This window comes from Natrix helvetica (assembly GCF_964273705.1).
Source record: "Natrix helvetica genome assembly, chromosome: 1".
NCBI classification, from domain to species: domain Eukaryota; kingdom Metazoa; phylum Chordata; class Lepidosauria; order Squamata; family Natricidae; genus Natrix; species Natrix helvetica.
In genome coordinates this window covers 76732641-76752490 of record NC_138548.1, presented here as the reverse complement: position 1 = coordinate 76752490, position 19850 = coordinate 76732641, and the positions used below count along the sequence as shown (strand labels likewise).

Below are 19850 nucleotides of genomic sequence, written 5' to 3'. Positions count from 1 at the left end.
CTAGTCATTTGAGACTGGTTGCTGAAGCTCAGTGGAGAAGTACCATGCTACAAGATGCCACTAGAGCCCTCACAGTAATAGCAATAGCACTTAAGGCTTATGTACTGCTTCATAGTGCTCCCGCCCTCACTAAGCAGTTTAGAGTCAGTGTATTGCCAGTATATTACCCTCAACAATCTGGGTCCTCATTTTACTGACCTCAGAAGGATGACTCAAGCTCAACCCGTCCAAGACGGAGTGGCTGTGGCTACCGGCACCCCGGTTCAACCAGTTGATTCCATCACTGGCCATTGGGGGCGAACATCTGGCTCCCGTGGATCGGGTGCGCAATTTGGGCGTCCTCCTAGATGCCCGGCTGTCAATGGACGACCATGTGACAGCCGTGGCTAGGGGGGCGTTTCACCCGGTTCGCCAACTGCGTCCCCTACTGGACCGGGCCGCCCTTCGCACAGTCACCCATGCGCTTGTGACGTCCTGGCTGGACTACTGTAACGCTCTCTACATGGGGCTCCCCTTGAGATGCACCCGAAGGCTGCAGTTGGTCCAGAATGCGGCCGCGCGGGCAGTTCTGGGAGCCGCTAGGTAGTCCCATGTAACACCTCTCCTGCGCGGACTGCACTGGCTACCTGTGGCTTTTCGGGTGCGTTTCAAGGTGCTGATTATCATCTTTAAAGCGCTCCATGGCACAGGACCTAGGTATTTGTGGGATCGCATCCTGCCCCATACATCCCTTCGGCCGATTCGCTCACACAGAGAGGGACTTCTCCGGGTGCCGTCCACTAGGCTGTGCCAGCAGGCGACGCCCAGGGGAAGGGCCTTCTCTGTGATGGGCCCGACCCTCTGGAATGACCTCCCCCCTGATATCAGAACAACTACAGATCTCCGCTCCTTCCGTAAGAAGCTAAAAACCCACCTGTTCAATTTAGCCGGCCTGGCCTAATTCCAGCTTCCCACCCCAAGCCTGTATTTTTAAATTCGATGGGTTGGTTTTAGGTTGTGTTTTAATTTTTAACAATTTGTACAGGGCTTTAGGTTTAATCTGGTTTTAAGGGTATTTATTATGTATATGGTTTTTTAATGTGGTTCCTGTACACCGCCCCGAGTCCCTTTGGGGAGAGGGGGCGGTCTATAAATCAAATAAACTTGAAACTTGAACTTGACTCAACCTTGAGACAGTCAGGATTGAACTGCTGGCAGTTGGCAGAATTAGCTTGTGATACTGCATTCTAACCATTGCGCCAGTGGTGGGTTGCAGGTGGTACGCCCCGGTACGGGAGCTGGTATGGTGCTCCAGAACGCCCACCCGCCCGCCTTAGCTCCTTACCTGTATTTGAGCTCTTTAACGCTTCCGCACATGTGCACGGAGTCTGCGTTCCGCTCCGCTGAGCAGCTGGAGCATCGCGGAGGCATCGCAAGAGGTAAGGATGCATGCGTGTGCTGCATGTGTTCATGTGGAGGATGCCGGGCTTCATGGCAACCGTAACGATTGCAATGGGATCCAGAACCAACCGCTGCATTGCGCCACTACAACTGTTGTGAACCTAGAAATGCTTGGCCTCATAATCAAGAAAAATAAGAATACATACCCCATCCACAGAAAATGAACAGGCTAAAATCAAGACAGCTCTGTCAGCTGGAGGAATTATTTAAAAATAAAAAGGCCTGATTCCATTTACCCTAGAAACTGCTAAATAAAGGCTCACAACACACATTGCCAGGCTAAGGAGACTCAGAGCCAAAAAGATAACCTGTCCTCCATGTACCCCCATCTGCAGTGCAGTAACACAGTAACAGCACAGCCACTAACAGCAGAAACTGAATAGGACTGGAAGAACATATGGGAGAAAGAGAACACGTAACACAAAAGAAAAATGGCTGGAAGATGTTGGTCACATTTGAAAGTGAGCAGTGAGCAGCTAGAGAAGAATAGAAGAGAGCAACCAGAATAATAATGGATCTTTAATGTTTTACCTGAAGAACAACTATTGTTTTGTGAATCACCATGATGCCAACTGGGGATAAATATATGATTGTTCTGTGAGTGAGATGGGCAATCTCTAGATTTAATAGTCTTTGATTTGATGGTGGCTTCAGAGATATCTTTTGTAAAAATAAGGTTACTGTTTTAAAAAAAACACAGTAAACCTGAAGATGCAGAATAAGGACTGTCAAGTGCTTTATTTACATTACACTTAAATAAATTTGCATAATAAATGCCTGAGTCCCTATCCCCGTCATGTATCCATGTTTGAACAATGACTGACAAATCAGGATTTCTTTGTTTATCGATTTTATTGGAAACAAAAACTGTTAACAAAGAAAAGTTTACCAATGTAGCTTAAATGAGCAACACAAAGACCGCCAAAGCTGCAGAAAGCATGGGAGATACAGGGGAGATGTATTTTATATACTATGCACATTGGTACATTTAAACATTTTTATGGTTGCTTACAAATATTTCAAATGGATTCCCTCATTTTAACTACATGGAAGCCAGATAATTTACTTGGTCTCAAAGCTAAGGATTAGCAAAGTACTAGCTATTAACAAAAGCTAAATCATGTTTTGTAGAACTAAGAAAAATGCCATTTCACAATTTAGCATTCATAAAATCACAATACATTAAGCTTTTACTTACCTTGACAACTGAATATTATCTTCCATTATATTTGACAATTTACTGCTTCCAATACTTCATGTACCTCTAACAATTACTCTTTTGTATTGGAAGCCATATAGAACAATACTCTTTGTATGCTATTAAAATAAAAACTTGGAGCTTCAGTAAGAGGGGCATGTTTTAAATTTTTACGGGCATCCTCTACAAAATGACAGCGTTCTCATAAAATGGATTAAATATTTTCCTGAACTGCTGCATTGAAGATTCCTTTCTATTTGGAATATTATGAAAATTTTATTACCAGTCCAGAGCAAACTCAAAGTGGAAACACGCTTCTCAACCAAGAACTAACTTAAACTAGCCTTCCAAAAGGTATCGCAACTTAACCTGGTAACATTAAACATTTCTGAGATTTGCTATTTTGATATATAAATATTAGTGTAGTATAAGCAACTAATCATTCAAGATCAACATACTTTTGTGTGCACTATTAAACAGAGCTGCTATGTCCACCTTCAAATTTCACATTAGTAATTAATTTGGTGGCTTATTGGTTGCTAAGTACAAAACAATCTGTGTGCAAAGCACAAAGGATTCTGAAAAGCAACACCACAGTCTAGGTCTTAAATTCATTGAATATACCAATGAGGAAAACACTCCCAATGTGTCCTACTTTATTCAGCAAGGCCTCAACACAGTGCATAGTACATTTGAGTAATTATAATTTGCCAATTTATTGGTTTGGTTTTTTTACTGTTTACAATTTACCTACCTACGTGCGCTCTTCAGATGTCTGTGCTCATTTGAGAACACCCCCATCCACAACTTATTTAAGCTTGTAGAAAATTTGATTTGGAAATTAAACATTTATACATTTCTCAAAATATCTTTTAAGTACAGCTTTCAGCAGAACTTGACCTGGAGCGAGACCTCTTCTTTGGCGGAGGAGATGGAGAGGAATTCTGCGTGCCAGAGTGGTTTTTTTCAGAGCTTTTTCTTTCAGGTGTACGGCTCCGAGAGCTCCTTTTTTCCGGGGTGCGGCTTTTAGAACGAGACTTGCTGGTTGACTTAGAGGATCTTGCAGATCTTGACTTGCTGCGAGACCTTGAATAACTTCGAGAACGAGACCGGCTCCTAATAAATATTCAGCCATTAGTTTTCATTGTGTGTGACCCTCTATAAGTGGTCTTCCTACTCATCAAATATGCTTGCATGCAATTTTGCATGTCTATTATCATAGAATGCATATCACATAGACGTCTGAAGATCTTAGTCTTTAAAGAACTTTCTTTACAGTTTATCTCTTTCCAGTAACACATTTACAGAAAATCCTGAAAAAGCAAGCTTCTCTTTTGATTTCTCTTTCAACTTCATTGGAATTACTGCTTCTTGAAGCACAAAGAATATGCTCCTCAGCTCATAGACAATGTCTCTTCCCTAGTCTATTTCCCAAGGATTACACATTTGGATTTCAATTTCAGCATAGAGCACAATACACTCACCAGTATTTAAAATAAAAATAATTTTGAAATGCTTTGTTCTGCAACCTTAGCACAATTCAATAAATCTATTCATTTATCCATTAACAGTAATTGCTCTGCCCTATCCAGTCCATATGCAACCCCAGCCTAGTAAAAATTCAAGTAGAAATTCCACAATTTAAGAGGGGAAAAGGAAATGTTTCCTTCCCTTAAACCTTGGCATAGAGTGTTTATTTAAAATTGGCAGCCAATCCAAATATTATAATTTACTCTGGGTGGGTCACAAATGATTGGAGCAGCAGCAAATTCAATTGCTTTCATTTGTATTATATGGGTTATTTTCTATCCTAGGTTTTTGAACAATACATTAACTAGGTATTGTTAACTATGACTGATCTCACTCTTTCTTGTAGGTTCTGCCATACTTGTCTTAACTATGTACAAATGATGGTACCTGAACTGTGAAATGGAACCTCTAGAGCAGTGATGACCAACCTTTTCAGCAGTGAGTGCTCAGAACAGAACACACACTCCGGAAACCCAAATACACACACCGGCCAGCTGGTCGTTTCTGGTGTGAGCAAAGAGAAGCTGTCCGGTGTGCATGCATGTTCCCAGAGAGAGCTTTGCGTGCCACAGATTTGCCATCATGGCTCTAGAGGATATGTACAAATCTCCTACGAGTATCAAATGACAGAAAAGTTATGCTTTGATAGAAAAATTTGGGGATACAATGCTGTTTCTGCAAGATTCCCTGAATTATCATATAAATATTCCAAATTATTTTATTGTCATTCATATATTTTTATCTAACAAAATACCTGCGCCTTTTGCGATCTTCAATTAGTTTAATTCTACGTCCATTCAATTCACTTCCATCCAATTTATCCATCGCACTCTTCATGTCACTGGATGATGCAAACTCTACCACTCTGTTGATTCATTAGCAAAACCACAATAAACATTACTGGTTACCTTAGTTTCTCCCAAAACGTATAACCAAATGTCAATATTATAGTAACTCCAATACCCAAGCCTAAAGTTATTACAATTTCAGTACATAACACTGAAGTATTTTCTCTGTATTTTCTTTAGAACTTCTTCATGGAAAGTTTTCTATTTCTAGCAAATGATTGTGTAGGAAACAATTTTTAAACAGAGATGAAAAGTAGTAGTTTCTCTCAGTTGTTTTTGACTGATTCTATATATAATACAAATAGTTAACAGATTTTTGGGTTTTCTAGTTAATAACATTCAGAAAAATTCCATGATCCCAATAGATAGGATAGAGATATAATCTGAATAAGTCTGATTTTGAAATCTGATTTTAATAGCAGCATTTTCCGTTATATTCTGGAACAAAGTTGTCTGTTAGACAATATGGTAGAAGGTATGGTGTTTAAAGCCCGCCCAGCCTCAGTAGATGCAAAATTTCAACTTACCCTTCATTTGGATTGTTTCTGTGAGCATCCACAAAAGTAACTTCCCCAGCTTTCCTCATGAAGTCTTTCAAATCCTGCAGTAAGAGTGATAGTGCAGATTAGGAAATGAGTGTAAGATTCAAGATGCATTGTTAAACAGAACTTAATAGTTAACAAATTATAGCAAAATGTCATATGCTCTAACTATGAGAAAAATTAAACTAATCTGTATAGTTAAGACATACCTTCTATAATGCCTAAAGTATATATAACATGTATTTTAACTATGAACATATGTATGGTGTTATTAAATGCAAGCATTTGATTGCCTGAAATCTCAGTTCACTTGTATACTCAAGGTTTGCCTAGAAACATTCTACGTCCCAGTCTATAAAAATTAAACACAAATGTCTTTATTAAGTTAACACTAAGATTCTGTCACAACCTGTCAAAAGATAGTATTAAATTTTGTATGGCTTTTGTCAGTCTGTGCCACAACCTTAGTGTTATTTTAACAGAGACTTGCATTTAATGTAATTGAGACGGTGTTTATTTTGCAATGCTATGTAACTAAGTGTTAAAGGCGTTTTTAAAAAGTCGTTTATGCATTATTTCTTAATTTTTACAAAATGTCCCAATAATAGCTGACATTTTATAGCCAGAGGCTACTTACCATAATATACCACAAGTGGTCAGATGATATAAGCAGGTAACCTTAAGCAAACAGTCGCTTGTCCAATAATTGCCTAGCAGTTCAAGAGGAACTCCCTTACATGGGAGGGGCAGAGGAATGGAGCATAGCAATGTGCTTCAGGGGAAGATACCAAAGACCCTGAAAGCATTGGAAAGTCTCCGGAAGTGGCTCTAGAACCTGAGGTTGACCTGTGCTAGCCAATCGAGTTGTGAGCCAACCAGGGTCTACATCGCCATGATAGCTGTGTCATGGGTACCAAAGGGAAAACTCAGAACAGGCCAAGCCCTAGAAATTCAGCCACTAGGAACCCCAACCTCTTGGGTTCTTTCTCCTCCACACAAGAGAAACGAGGGCTAACCCAAAGCAAGGCTGTTAAAAGAGGTTCAAAATGAACTTGGTTAGAGTATATTTGTGAAAAAAAATATACAAACAAAAAGCCTAAAGTTGAACTAGATTACAGGATACCTCAAGTTATAGTGTTTAATAAAGTTCTGCTCAGATTTTACAAACTAGTATGTGAATCTAACAGTTTAAACACCTGAGCCTTTATCCTAACACAAAACAAACTTGAAGAGCAGACATTCTTTCAAAGCAGGATTCAATTATAGTATACTGAATACTCCAGTCAAAATTCTCCATAATAGTGATTTTTTTTAACAATAGAAGAACTTTGAAATCAGGATAGGAGCAATTAGTATACACTTGAAATAATCCTCTCAATATAAAACTTATAACACATAATGCAGCATGATGGTAACAGTAATTCAAATGATTTTATCATAGTAAAAGGTGTAAACAACCCTTACATAATTTTTACTTCATTAACTATGAAATAAGATAAGACACTCATTTATCTATAAACCTGATTATATCATATTTCAAATTTGATTACCTGGTGTGAAATTTAATTAAGCTTAATGTTAAATTTGCTCTACATATTTCAATGTCACAAGACATTCAATTATTTTTCTTTAGAAATTAGAAGGAAAATTGAAACAACTCTATATTAACACCTTTATTTCAAAAGTATTTTTATTTTTTTCATCCTAGTTTAGTGGAAAAAATTTAAAGGGAGGGAAAATAAATTATATCAGAGCATACATACACACACACACACATATACACCTTAGGAGTTACTAGCATCTGGATTTTTAAAGCATATATCAGTGGGAAACTAATACCTTTAAACCTAACATCTTAAAATTCTTAAGATAGATTCTAAAAGTTAGAATCCTTTAAATACTAGCAAAATTCAAGATATTTTACTGAATTTGTGAACTTGAGTAAAGCCTTGCCTCAGGCATAATTGATGACTTCTGTTAGCAAGGCTCAAGTCCTGACTTTATGTCCCTTGTTAGTCACATCAAATAAACACAATTAAGTAGCCCTCCCACTCAAATTAAACAGGAGGGAAAGTGATTTCAAAGGACTATGAAACTTAGCTTGTGTTAAGAGTTACTCCAGGATTTTCCTCTTCCAATTATAATTCTTGAGACCTTACAAAGTGTATCTCATGACAATCTCATACTATATTCTGTTACCTTTTAATTAGGAAAATAGAAAAGTAGGTGGTTGCTATTAAGTCTCTCCTGTTTCAAAGGAAATTAAGCTAGGCAAACAAGCTAATTAAGAAATGGGGATGGATGCATTATGATAAATATGTTTTCTTTCTGCCAGTAGCAGGCAGAGACTAACATTTATGAGGTTAAAACATCTACTTTATTTCAAACACAGTATGAACGCTGAGCACTAACTGATGTCAAGTAAATAATATCTGCAATAACTTAGTGTTTCTTATACAATTGATAATTTCATCTAAATCAAAACTTTTAATACCTAGCTGCTTGTATCATGGAAGCAAAATAGATTTGAACAGAAAATCACTTTATAGTTTAAAAGCAAGGATATTTTTAGAAGTTGTTTACAAAGAAGAACCACATGGATCCCACCTACAATTAGCTGTTAAGGCGTGGATCACTCACAAATGGGGAGAAGGGCATACACTTAACCTGACAAAGTGATTGTTATGGTTTTTGCATGCATTTCAGCAGAAGTATACAGTGTTTGATGTTGCCCAGTGAAAACTCACATTAACTGCTTCATACACTTTCTCTCTCCACAGGTAACCAAGAACTAATAGGATTTTTAAAGATATGAATACTGGCTCATAATAAATAAATACACACAGATATGTGCCATCTCTCTGTGTTTGTATACAAATAAATACACATACACAAAGTCCCAGAGAATCATACTAAGTGTGACTGAACAAAACTGCCAGAATATGGTTGTTAGTCATAAATAACCTAGTGGGTTTACCCAAGGTTTATTTGTCTTGTGTTTTCCTGCTTTCACCATAAAAATACACAGAAAGGCATTTAGAAACCATCATGCCAGGAATAGCAAACAAAACATGCATACATTTCAGAAAATGAATTGTGAAACAAATTTTCTCTGGCTAAAATGTCAAAAAGACAACATGCTAAGTAGTAAAAGTAAAGACTTCCCCTGTACAGTTGTGTCTGACTCTAGGGGACGGTACTTGGCCCCGTTTTTTAGCTGAGGGGGCCTGTGTTCAAAGACATTTCTGGTCATGTGGCCAGCATGACTACACACTGAGGCAATGGAACGCTGTTACCTTCTCACCAAAGTAATACCTATTTATCTGCTCATATTTGCATGGTTTCAAACTGCAAGGTGGGCAGAAGCTGGGGCAGGAATGGGAGCTCACCCCATTATGCAGTACTTGAGTCTTGAACTGCCAACCTTCTGTTTGACAATGCCCCCTCTATGGCTAAGTAGTATCAACAACTAATTGAACCTGGTATTTGACAGGTGACTAAACAGGAGGAGCAAAGAGGCTTTCTTCAGGACTAAAATAATGGAAGGATACCTCTTGTAGTTAAATGTTACAAGTCATAGAATGCTGAATTTCAGATGCTGTGGTAACATAAATTAAAGGCTGTTAGCTTCATTCCCTATTTATATACATGCTAGTGGGGATGTGTACTGAAATCAAATGCTGGGCTAAGTAGGTGCTAAGCAGCATTCTTCTATTTCAAAATATTGCCACTGGCAATATCTCATCATCACAGTTCTTTCCACCTGGGTTTTTATAAGAAGAACATTACATACTTAAATTCTAAGCCATTTTTCTCTTCAGATATTTTATTTTTTCTGCATCAGGTCTGTTAGCCTGTAAATCATTTTCGCAGGGGTTGCAGATTATGTGCTTGCTGTAAAAGATATAAGATAACTTTTTTCAAAGTACTTTACTCACTTTCCCCTGAATTATAAGAGGGCTATGTTGCTGAATGTAATCTCTATAAGACAAGTTTCATATTCATGTCATAAGATTTGACATGTCGTAAGAGATGATACTGCAAACCTGGAAGATCAGAGATACACCAATTAAACAAAATGTTTTTAATTTTGGACAGTGTGCGCCTCAAAATAATCCAAGTTCCAATCTTCCTGGTTTCTCCCATGTGAATTTCTCATATTAGAGCACGTGTAGCATGTTTTGCTACTCAATCAATACATCTGTTTGCCTCCAAATACTATGACCCTATCTCTGTTGATCCAAAATTATTGGGCAATATATTACATTGCTAAAATCAGTCTCTTGACAGCTCTCCAGTTCATACTTGTGCAATTGTAATAAATCTTGATGTAACATGTTGGTTTAGTAAATTTCAGATGAATCTGAGAAACTGTTGATATGTTATATATTCCATGCACAAAATCTTATTTTTATGTATTAAATCCCATCTGCCACTTTATAGATGTATAAAATCCCAATGGATTTAATAGATTTTTTTTATTTTAATAGATATCCCTTTTTCCCCATTAGTCTGTTAAACTAAGGGTTTAGTTTATTTCCAAACTTTTATTTGTTCTTCCTTCCTTGAAAATCCTATTTAAAGAACAAATATTGAAATTTATAGTATGAAAAAATAATAGCACTCAAAATGTTTCAAGGCAGAATTTTTATTGAAAACCACCAAGTCATTTAAGTGAGACTGGCAGTGTAGAAATTTGATTGTTGTCTCAATCATTTTTGTACACTTATGCAAAAAGGACATAAAATGAAGTTCAATAAAAATGATGACCATATAATATCATGTCAAAAATATATTGTTATTGTATTAGTTCTTCATATAAACAAAAAATATAGAAATTTTGGATAAAAACTAAACAGAATTGGTTAAAGAGCTGTGATGGTGCAGTGGTTAGAACACAGTATTGCAGGCTAACTGCCTACAGCCAGGAGTTCAATCCTTACCAGCTCAAGATTGATTCAGCCTTCCATCCTTCTGAGGTCAGTAAAATGAGGACCCAGATTGTTTGGGGGCAATATGTTGACTCTGTAAACCGCTTAAAGGGGACTGTAAAACTATGAAGCGGTATATAAGTCTAAGCGCTATTGCTATTAAAATATAATAGAGATTTACAATTTACTGACTTTTCTTACTTCTGCCCCATCTATTCTTTCAATTTAGCATAATGCAGAGTTCTTTTTTTAAAAAAATCTGGAAATGTATACTTTTTAATATACTGACAACAGGATTTATGTTGTAAGAAGCACATACGGAAATAGTAGGTTGGAGAAGAATGGCTTGGTAACCTGAATGCTAATTTTAAAAAACTGAATGGGAGAAAGAAATGTAACATTCTATAATTGTTTCCAAAATTGTTGAGGAGGGTATATGTTTGCTAAAAAATAGTTTTAAGTAATTCCAAACAGTTGCTAAGGGCCAAAACAATCCCATTAGTAATACACCAACTCAAGGACACATTAGAGAAAAACAAACTTGTGGTCTAAACTTTCACTTCTAAATTAATACCCCAAAACAACCCCAGTTTTGTTTCACTGACAATACTTATGCCCAAATACATGCACAAATTGGATATTTAAAATCATGTTAGCTACTCACTGTAAGCCACAAGTCCCTTTCAGAATACAGATAACATAATGCACGAAACTTCCTGCATTAGAACATAACACAATACTTTTAAACAGGTGAATACTTCTGTTCATTCTATTGAAGCCAGATATAAAATTGGAAGCAATCTGCAGCTTTATCACTCAATGAGGCCAGCCTTTTATTTATTATGTTGGATGCTTAAGCATTGAGAGCTTTTTTTCCTGACAATCATATGAGATGAAGTTTTCATTTGTCCAAGAAACACTAATTAGCAGTTTTAAAAATATAAGCAGCTTTCTTGTTGGTAATGCAAATGAAAGAAATTTAAGCCTCTTACTTTAAAAAAAATGTGCTAATGCTTTATGTTACCTCTTTTAGGAAACCAAAACCCATCTTTTAAAAAAAATGTTATTTAAAGTAAGTGCCAACTCACCTGCCAGCTGACACGTGAAGAAAGATTCTCAACTATAAGTCTGTGTTCAGTACGAAGAGGTGGACCATACTGACTACAAATGGAAAACATTTCCTGTTACTCTATAACTAAATTTCCAGCGGAAAATTTAAACACTTTCTACTTTTGTCAGATTTTATTTCTTCAAAAAATTTCTAAGAAATATGGCTACTCTGTATTTAAATCATGTACTTGAAGGATAGCAGAGTTGTTGCTAGTTTACATTATGAAAGCAAGCAGAACTTCTTATGACTGCCAACCTCCCAGTTATGTGATTGCATTTTGGATAATTGAAATGGCTCGAATTTACGACTGGTTGCAGGGCCCTATAATCACATCACTGTGGTTAGCAACAGTTTTTTGCTGGTTTCCAGCAAAAAAAAAACATATTCAGAAAACTTAATGATCACATGATTTATTTACAACCACATGATTCAATTTGCAATCATTACAACTGTCATAAAATCAAATCTGGTCACATGCTGCCTCCAACTTATGACTACAAGAACTTGCAACCAAAATTATGGGCTCCATTGTAGTCGTAAGTCTACAATGTATAACATTTCAGTATAGGTAGTCCTCAGGTTACAACCACAATTGAGCCCAAAATTTATGTTGTTAAGTGAAACATTTGTTAAGTAAGTCTGCCCCATTTTACGACTTTTCTTGCCACAGCTGTTAAGTGAATCATTGTATTTGTAAAGTTAGTAACATGGTTGTTAAGTGAATCTGGCTTCCCCATTGACTCTGCTTGTCAGAAGTTTACAAAAGCTGATCACATGATCCCAGGACACTGCAACCATCATAAGTATGAACCACTTGCCATGCATCTGAATTTTGTTCACGTGATCATGGGGATGCTGCAAAGGTAAATGTAAAAAACTGTCATGTCAGTTTTTTCAGTGTCGTCGTAACTTTGAACGGTCACTAAATGAACCGCTGTAAGTTGAGGACTACTTGTACTGAAAGCTTTCATATTGAAAGTTATCACCTAATACAACAATTTCCAAGGAATTTATACCTTTGGCACAAATAATGAATACATATGAATAAATCAGCCCCGAGAGGATAAGGTTGTGGGTTATATGTGCTTTTCAATAAGCTGCAGTAAGCTCAGGAACTACTGAGTTCATTGACATTACAACAGCTCTGCTACTACAAGAGCTGCTGGCTGGTTGCCATCAAACCCCAAGGTGTTATAAGAGAAGTGTATGAATAATTGAAGCCTCCACATTTGTTTATTCAGTCTATCTTAAAAGTGATCGCTTTGTCATATCACAACAAATGCAACAATCAACATTTTTTGGGAGAATTAAAGAAGAGGCAATTTAGTTGCACACAATTTAATTTGCATACCTCTAAATGCCCCCTTTTTCAGAATATCCAGATCTTCAGAGCATTTAAACAGAAGTTTCAGAATCCCCCAACTGGCAGGCTGAGGCATTGGAAATAGTAGTCTCTTCTTGTCTGGCACTATCTGTCATGAACGTTACTACCATGCCAGATACCCATGAAAATCAGTCACATATCCTACTTTAAAAGTTCATTTTTAGCCTGGACCTTGGATCATTCCTACTGCAGCAATAGCACTGCATTAAAAAAAAGAGAAGCTGAACAGGACATTTCAATATGCAAAAGTACAAATTCTCAATGTTTTGTACTTGTGGATGGCAAGAAATTTGCCTCAGAATGTAATGCAAAAATACAAATGTTATATGACTTAGAATAACTTTATTGTCACTTTGAATGTACACTATTAGGCATACATTAAAATGAAATTTCGTTATATTTTATATAACCATCAATACAAGGGTCTGAATATGTACTAGCTACTTCCAGTAATAGTTTATACCAGAGAATCTGAGAAACATGAAAGTTATTTTTAAAGGTACTATCAAATATGTGTCACAAATATAATTCTTCAATAGCTTCTATACATTTCAAAAGAAGCATTACTTAAGAGCTCAAATTTCAGTTTCACTATAAAGTGTGATAGCCCTAGGATACTGCTAGCTTTTACAGCTATATTTTTCAACGATAGCCCAGCTGCCCCGCAACTTAAAATTACAGACAACCAGGGCACAATACAGCTTAAAATAGCCATTCTATTCAATGATGCTCATACAAGAACAAGCTTTACGGATTTAAATTTAAACTTTATGAAACCCAAATTATAAACCTTTCCTTTCGAGACTGAGTAGAAACTGAGAATAATTTGTAGAAGCAATTATGTGCAATCTGAAAACACTTCAGACAGTTACAGGCAGTAGCCGTAACCTCTCTTTTCAGTGTTTAAATTATTTGAACCTAGCATCTTCAACCAATAAAGTGCATATATCAAAATTGTTTGCAATTACATTAGCATGGAGTTACAAAAATTAAAAAAAGATGATTTTATTGCCTTACTGGAAAAGTATCTTAAAATGTATATAGAAATATCAACTATATTACAATCCTGAATCTAAGGACTGAGATATTTTAAAACCACATGTGACAGTGCAGTAAACAAAATTTCCTTCTTACCTAGATCCACCCCCATAGGACTGGTAATAATTGAATCGTTGTGGGTATCTGCCCCTACCCCCTCTTCGGGCTCTGGCATGTTCAATTGTAACCCTATTAAAAATAAGTAAGTTCAGTATTTCAGTCTTTTTCTAGTGGAAAGGAATACATTAAACAGCAAAATATGATGGTAATAATTTTGAACAAACTTAAGAACAAAAGCAAATTCTTCTTAACTCAGATCATTACAATCAAGAAAATCTCTCACTGCCTAAATTAAGGTCTTCAGGCATTTATAACTGAAAAGTAAAGAGATACCAGTATGTGAGATGACTAAATGATGTGCATTCATTTCTACAGCATTTATTTAGTTAGGAAGTGGCCAAGAAATTAGCTGAAAAGCCAATTTTGTAAACAGCATATTACTCCCCACCAACTTTTCCGTCAAGGTGTACACAGAGGATTTGGGGGCGGGGAAGATTCTCTACTGCCTGTTAAAGAATGAAGATGATTCAGTAGGAAGACATTCTTGATGTTTCTTAATTTACCAAGTTTCTGCATGAGTGAAACCCATTTATGTTTAAGGAGTTCTAGGGGGTACCTCTAAGATCTGAAATTCTCTGTATCAGAGAAGTCATATATCTCTGATATAATCAATAATGCTTTTGGGCTACTTCAGAAAACTGAATATTTTGTTACAAATACACTGTTTGTCTCAAATATAATCTGAAATCCTGCCTATGACACTTTGTTCATTCTCTTTCATTAATCCTCTGATTTAAGACTTTGTGTTTCAAAATTACTTCAGATTGCTTTTACCCATTCCAAAAAAGTTTTTAAAAGTATCTTTTAATTCTCAAATATTACTCCATAATTTCTGTGCAAATTTAATTGATGCTAGTAAACATACTGCCTGACAGCGCATTTGGGATTTTTTTCCATATGAATTGGCATACATGGTATTGTCCCTTTTTATTCTATCCTCACAATAACCCCAAAGTACACTAGAATGCAACAGAAAAGTCAGATTTGCAATTGTACTGTCACATGACTTGAGAATAAACAGTACCTTTCATTACACAGCTCTTTGCCATTCAATTCATAAACTGCATCATCTGCATCTCTGTGATCCTCAAATTCCTAGAAAAGCAAAATAATGAAACAAGTAAAATATTTTTGCTATTAAAAATTCTATCAGCTATTGCTCTGGTTATGATTGGAGCTATAATTTAAAATTGCCTAACCCCGATTTTAATTCCTGAGATAATTTTTATCCATTGCATTATATCAGATGTGGAGAACTTATGTTCTCATTATGCTCACAATTTTTAACATTCCTCCCTGTTGGTATAAATGTATGAGTCTGTTACAGGTAGTCCTTGCTTATTGACTACTTCATTTAATGAAGTAAAGATTAAAAAAAAACTTTGCCACCAATCTTAACATTTACAACTGTTAAGAGTGTCATATATGTGTTCATTGCTATTGGCTTGCGACAAGCAAAGTTAATAGAGAAGGCAAAGTAAGTCATGGTCATGTGATTTTTCATTTAGTGACCAAGGGGGAACTGAGGAACTGTCATGGTTACATGTTTTTTCTGCTTAGCAATCAAATTGACCCAATTGTGGTCACTAAGGGCTACCTGCATAAGATATAGTTCAGAAAAACATAAATATACAGGGTCCTCATGATTGATCCAGACTGTCCTGAAATATATATGTATATCTAGAATATGCAAGGATTTCACACCAAAAGATTGGAAATTAAATTATAAGGGACTACTAAATCCTGTACTTTTTCTTACTAGAATGTTTGAAAATCTGTAAAAATATTGACTGTCCTGTGGTCCTACTGACATTTCACTAGTAAAACTCTCTTCATAATATTGAAATAAATTTTCAAATACTCAAATAAAAGTCATTAATAGAATTTAATAATATAATTTTAACCAACTTTAACCCTTTAAAACAATGTTTTTTACTTGCAACCTCCATAAACACGGAAGGCTAAATGCTCTCTGTTGCTTGGAAGATAAACAACTGCTCAATTTGCCCATTTTCTTTTCCTTTCAGGGATGAGAGAAATTATATCACATTCCCAACATTAATCATTCACTTTTAGTTCTCTGATAAGCTGCAATAATATTCAGCAAGACCGCCTACACTGGTGCAGGCTGGTTAGCAGAAAAGACAAGTCCATATAACTTAAGAGTTTGCTTGTTAAAAACATTGCTAACAATTTATTAATTTTTTTCCAGTTAAAAGTGGGACAGGTATGCATTCCTATCAGTATTGTATTCTTTTATTTTTTTGAGGGAATGAAGAAGTGTGTTGGTTTTCTTTCTAGTTTATCTCCATTTTTGAACAGCAATGTTATGAAGCAAAACTGTCCAGGAAATACAATTATGGAGACTCTCATACTTCTTTTGTAGTTCATATTTCCTAAGAAAAACAGTGCAGCACTAATGTCTATCCTTTCTCATTTCTTAAAAAGGGTTTACTGGAGAGGCATGTATGGAGGCCCTGGAATGAAAAAATAGTTACAAGAGAAAAAAGAATCTCTGTAGCTCAGGGTTGAACTGTGGAGTACTTGGTGCTCTCAGTTTAATTATTTGCCTGCAGACATTAAATTATCCATTAGGTAACATCTAGCGATGTCGGGCTGCTCCGTTTATATACATTAGCTTGCCCTGCCAGTGTTGGGGGTGGGTGGGTTGGTAATTCCATGATTAGGGTATTGTTTCCAGCCTGATTGTTCCTGTATTCTTGAATTAAAAAACTGAGGCTGCAATGAGAGATTTATATGAGCAAGTGACAACACAGACCCCCACTCTAAGGGGATGTTACAGATACTAACTGTGAATAAAAGCAGGCATCAAAGCAAACAAACACATATATAGTACATCACCACATGTACTACTATATGTGCATCACATGATATTCCTCCAGTAGCTGCCTAAAACAGAAAATATATCTGAATAAATATACTTACCACAAAACCAAAGCCATTTTTGAGATTAATCTCACGTATACGGCCATATCCTTTGAAAAATTTCTCTACGTCTCGTTCCCGAGCATGCGGGCTTAAACGTCCAACAAAGACACGACAGCCACTCATTCTATTCCAAGCTGCAAAAAATAAAGTTCAGGAATTCTTGTTAAAAATGCTTCTTAAATAAATCCAAGCTCAAGGAGGGGGGGAGAGTATATTTTAAACCATGTTTTTTTTAATTCTATTTTCTTTCTTTTCTCCATCTCTGTAAGAATTCACATAAGAATATCAAGTTGGAAGGGACCTCCTTAGAGATCCTCTAGTCCAATCCCCCTCCTCAGGCAGGAAGCCCTATCCCATTTCAGATAAAAAGGTTGTCCAATCTCTTAAAAACTTCCAGTCTGGAGGCAAAAATTGTCCCACTGATTGTTTAATTGTCAGGAAATTCCCTGGATATTTTTCTTGGAACCTGGATGCAATGTTGTCAAAAACACATCTGATGAACCAACAAATGAACTACCAACTCTAATAAAAATAGATGATTGTGGCTTTCTATTCTCACCCCAATTGCTACTAGCATGGACATCTTTCCAGGTTTACATATAACCCTTGGATCACTCTGGTAAGCGCCTTCAAAATTTAACCCCACACTCCGATGGTCGATTCCTACAAGACCAGGTAGTCACTAAAAAAACCCCCATCACCCCTTCAGAGGTAGCTCTCAAGGCTGTGGAAAAATAGCGACAAGTGGGGTTTTCTTTTTTAAAAAATAAAGACATTGCTTAGACAAGAGAAAATACAAGCGTTCAAAGAGGAGAAATAATAGAGGTCATTAAAAATCACCTCTGCTTTCGCCCCCTTCTCAAGAGTTCCTCTTCAACAGAACTGGACGTTAATCGGTTTAGTTTTAGAGAGGCAGGAGATCCGGGGTGCAGAACTTTGGAGGAAAGCAACACCGGCCGGAGGAGGAAACGAGGAAGCTCAAGAAAGGAAATGGGGGGAGGGGGGGAGAGAAAAGAGAAACTTAACGGCAACAATGACGGAGGCGGAGAGGAGAGGCTGCTGGGAGGGGAAGCTAAGGAAGCGAAGACGAGGCTGAACCAACCGATAAGCGGAAAACGGCCCAGGCTAGGCTGAGCTTCAGCCTCAAAGCCACCTGCCGCTTTACGGGGCCATTTGAAATCGCCACCCCACAAATTTTTGGCCGACTCACCTTCGTTTCCGCCTCCGCTCTATCGCCTGAAAGGAGACCCGACACTCACGGCAATGGCAGAGCGTTTTCAGGAAACTCGTTTCGGTCGTGCGGAACCACAACGTTCACTTCAGTCCGCCAGAGAAAATGGCGGCGCTACTTCCCTTAAGAGGAGCGGCAACGAGGCAACGGCGCCTGCGCAGATTCTTTACGCTCCAACCCGCGGGCGGACTGCGATTCCCAGACTTCCGCGCGCGTGTATTCTGAGCCCAGCCGTAAACTCGGGTGCAAGGGAGGCTTTCCTCTGTGGGCGAGTTACAGGCGGAAGTTAACTACTAGAGCCGCGTGGAGAACTGGGGGAGGGGGGGGGAACGGAAGAAAGGGAGGGTGGGAAATGTTATTAGACGAGCGAGCGGTTACCTTGTTTTTTTTTAAATCAGAGTTTCTCAATCTCAGCAACTTTAAGATATATGGACTTCATCTCCCAGAATTCCCAATGTTAGAAATGAAGCGAGCAAGGGGTTTGGGAACCTTGAAAGGAAACTACAAATGTTGCTGCAAAAGATTAATTATTCCCTCCTATTTGCATTTGGTAAGAAGTCTCATTCCTCCTACAATTAAGTGCTTTCAGGCAATAGAAAACAAAATTGTTTTCCAGCCCTGTTCTGCTGAAACAGGCATCTCTACAGGCTATTTTCTTGGAGAGTCGCCAAAGCTTGAAGAAAGATATGTTTTCTTCTGATTGTCAGGGATTATTGCTTTATCCCTAGTTCAGTTGTACAACTTGGTGTGACTGGCACCAGCAATATCCTAAACTAAATATACATATACACGTGTAAGGCTGAAACCTTGGCTTCTATAATTCAGAAAATACAGTAATAAAAATTAGGTGGAAAAAGCTCCCTGCTAGGAGTTTGGTTAGATTGCTTTAGTTTGAGAAACCGGCAAGGTGAGCTAAGTGATCTTAGGAACAAAGGTGATGGTAAGTTGGATTTGTCTTTGGCAAAAGTAAAGATTATTGTCACCGTCCAATTGGATTTACAAATTTCAAATTTGTGTAGTGGTTTTCAGTAGTTATAGCAATTTGAAGAACAGGCTGAATGTATAAGAATAATCAGCACTTGATATTTTGTGTGGCTTACATTTTGTACTTAAGATATACGTTATGTCTGGAAGCAAAAAAATGAGTACTTATGTATTAATAAACTTAACATTCACAAATTTAGTGATATTTCCATATCTAGGGCCACCAGCTCTGCCCTGCAAAAAAAAAAGAGAAGAATGGGTTGGAGGTAGTTTTCTATTTTTCTGTTGTCACTGCCAACTTTCTGCAGTCTAAAACAAATAGCCCTACAGCAATAAGACTTATGGAATATTGCGTTGATTTGAAGGTTTTGCTCTCCTGGTTCAAGGAAACATTTCAAATATTTCTATAGTTTGGTAATTTTCACTTTCTAAAATGTTAGTGGTTCCACAAATGTCAGCTATCTAGGAAATGAATATTTGTAAGAATTGATACCATCAGAATGTACTAGAGTCTGACAAATGATAAAATAGGCTGAACGTGATT

At 37.1% G+C, this 19850-nt stretch overlaps 1 protein-coding gene and 1 long non-coding RNA gene across 3 annotated transcripts in view; one reads left to right on the top strand and one right to left on the bottom strand.

Moving 5' to 3' along the window:
• Positions 1-4916, top strand: part of LOC309394594 — a 78118-nt gene extending 73202 nt beyond the window's left edge. The window contains exon 3 of the long non-coding RNA XR_014175753.1: positions 4515-4916. This is a non-coding gene — a long non-coding RNA (uncharacterized lncRNA). The remainder of the gene's footprint in view (positions 1-4514) is intronic.
• LOC309394586 (serine/arginine-rich splicing factor 5-like) lies at positions 2274-18461 on the bottom strand. 2 transcript variants are annotated; one of them, XM_081957965.1, is made up of 8 exons: positions 18302-18461; positions 17089-17225; positions 15167-15237; positions 14119-14211; positions 11578-11650; positions 5544-5617; positions 4923-5033; positions 2274-3754 (listed from the first exon to the last, which is right to left on the bottom strand). In XM_081957965.1, the coding sequence occupies exons 2-8, from the start codon at positions 17212-17214 to the stop codon at positions 3511-3513; spliced, it is 792 nt and encodes a 263-aa protein (XP_081814091.1). In that variant the 5' UTR covers positions 17215-17225; positions 18302-18461; the 3' UTR covers positions 2274-3510. The 2 variants fall into 2 exon arrangements, with proteins under 2 accessions (XP_081814091.1, XP_081814092.1); XM_081957966.1 differs by lacking the exon at positions 18302-18461 and adding an exon at positions 17932-18087.
• Between the last annotated feature and the right edge of the window lie 1389 nt (positions 18462-19850).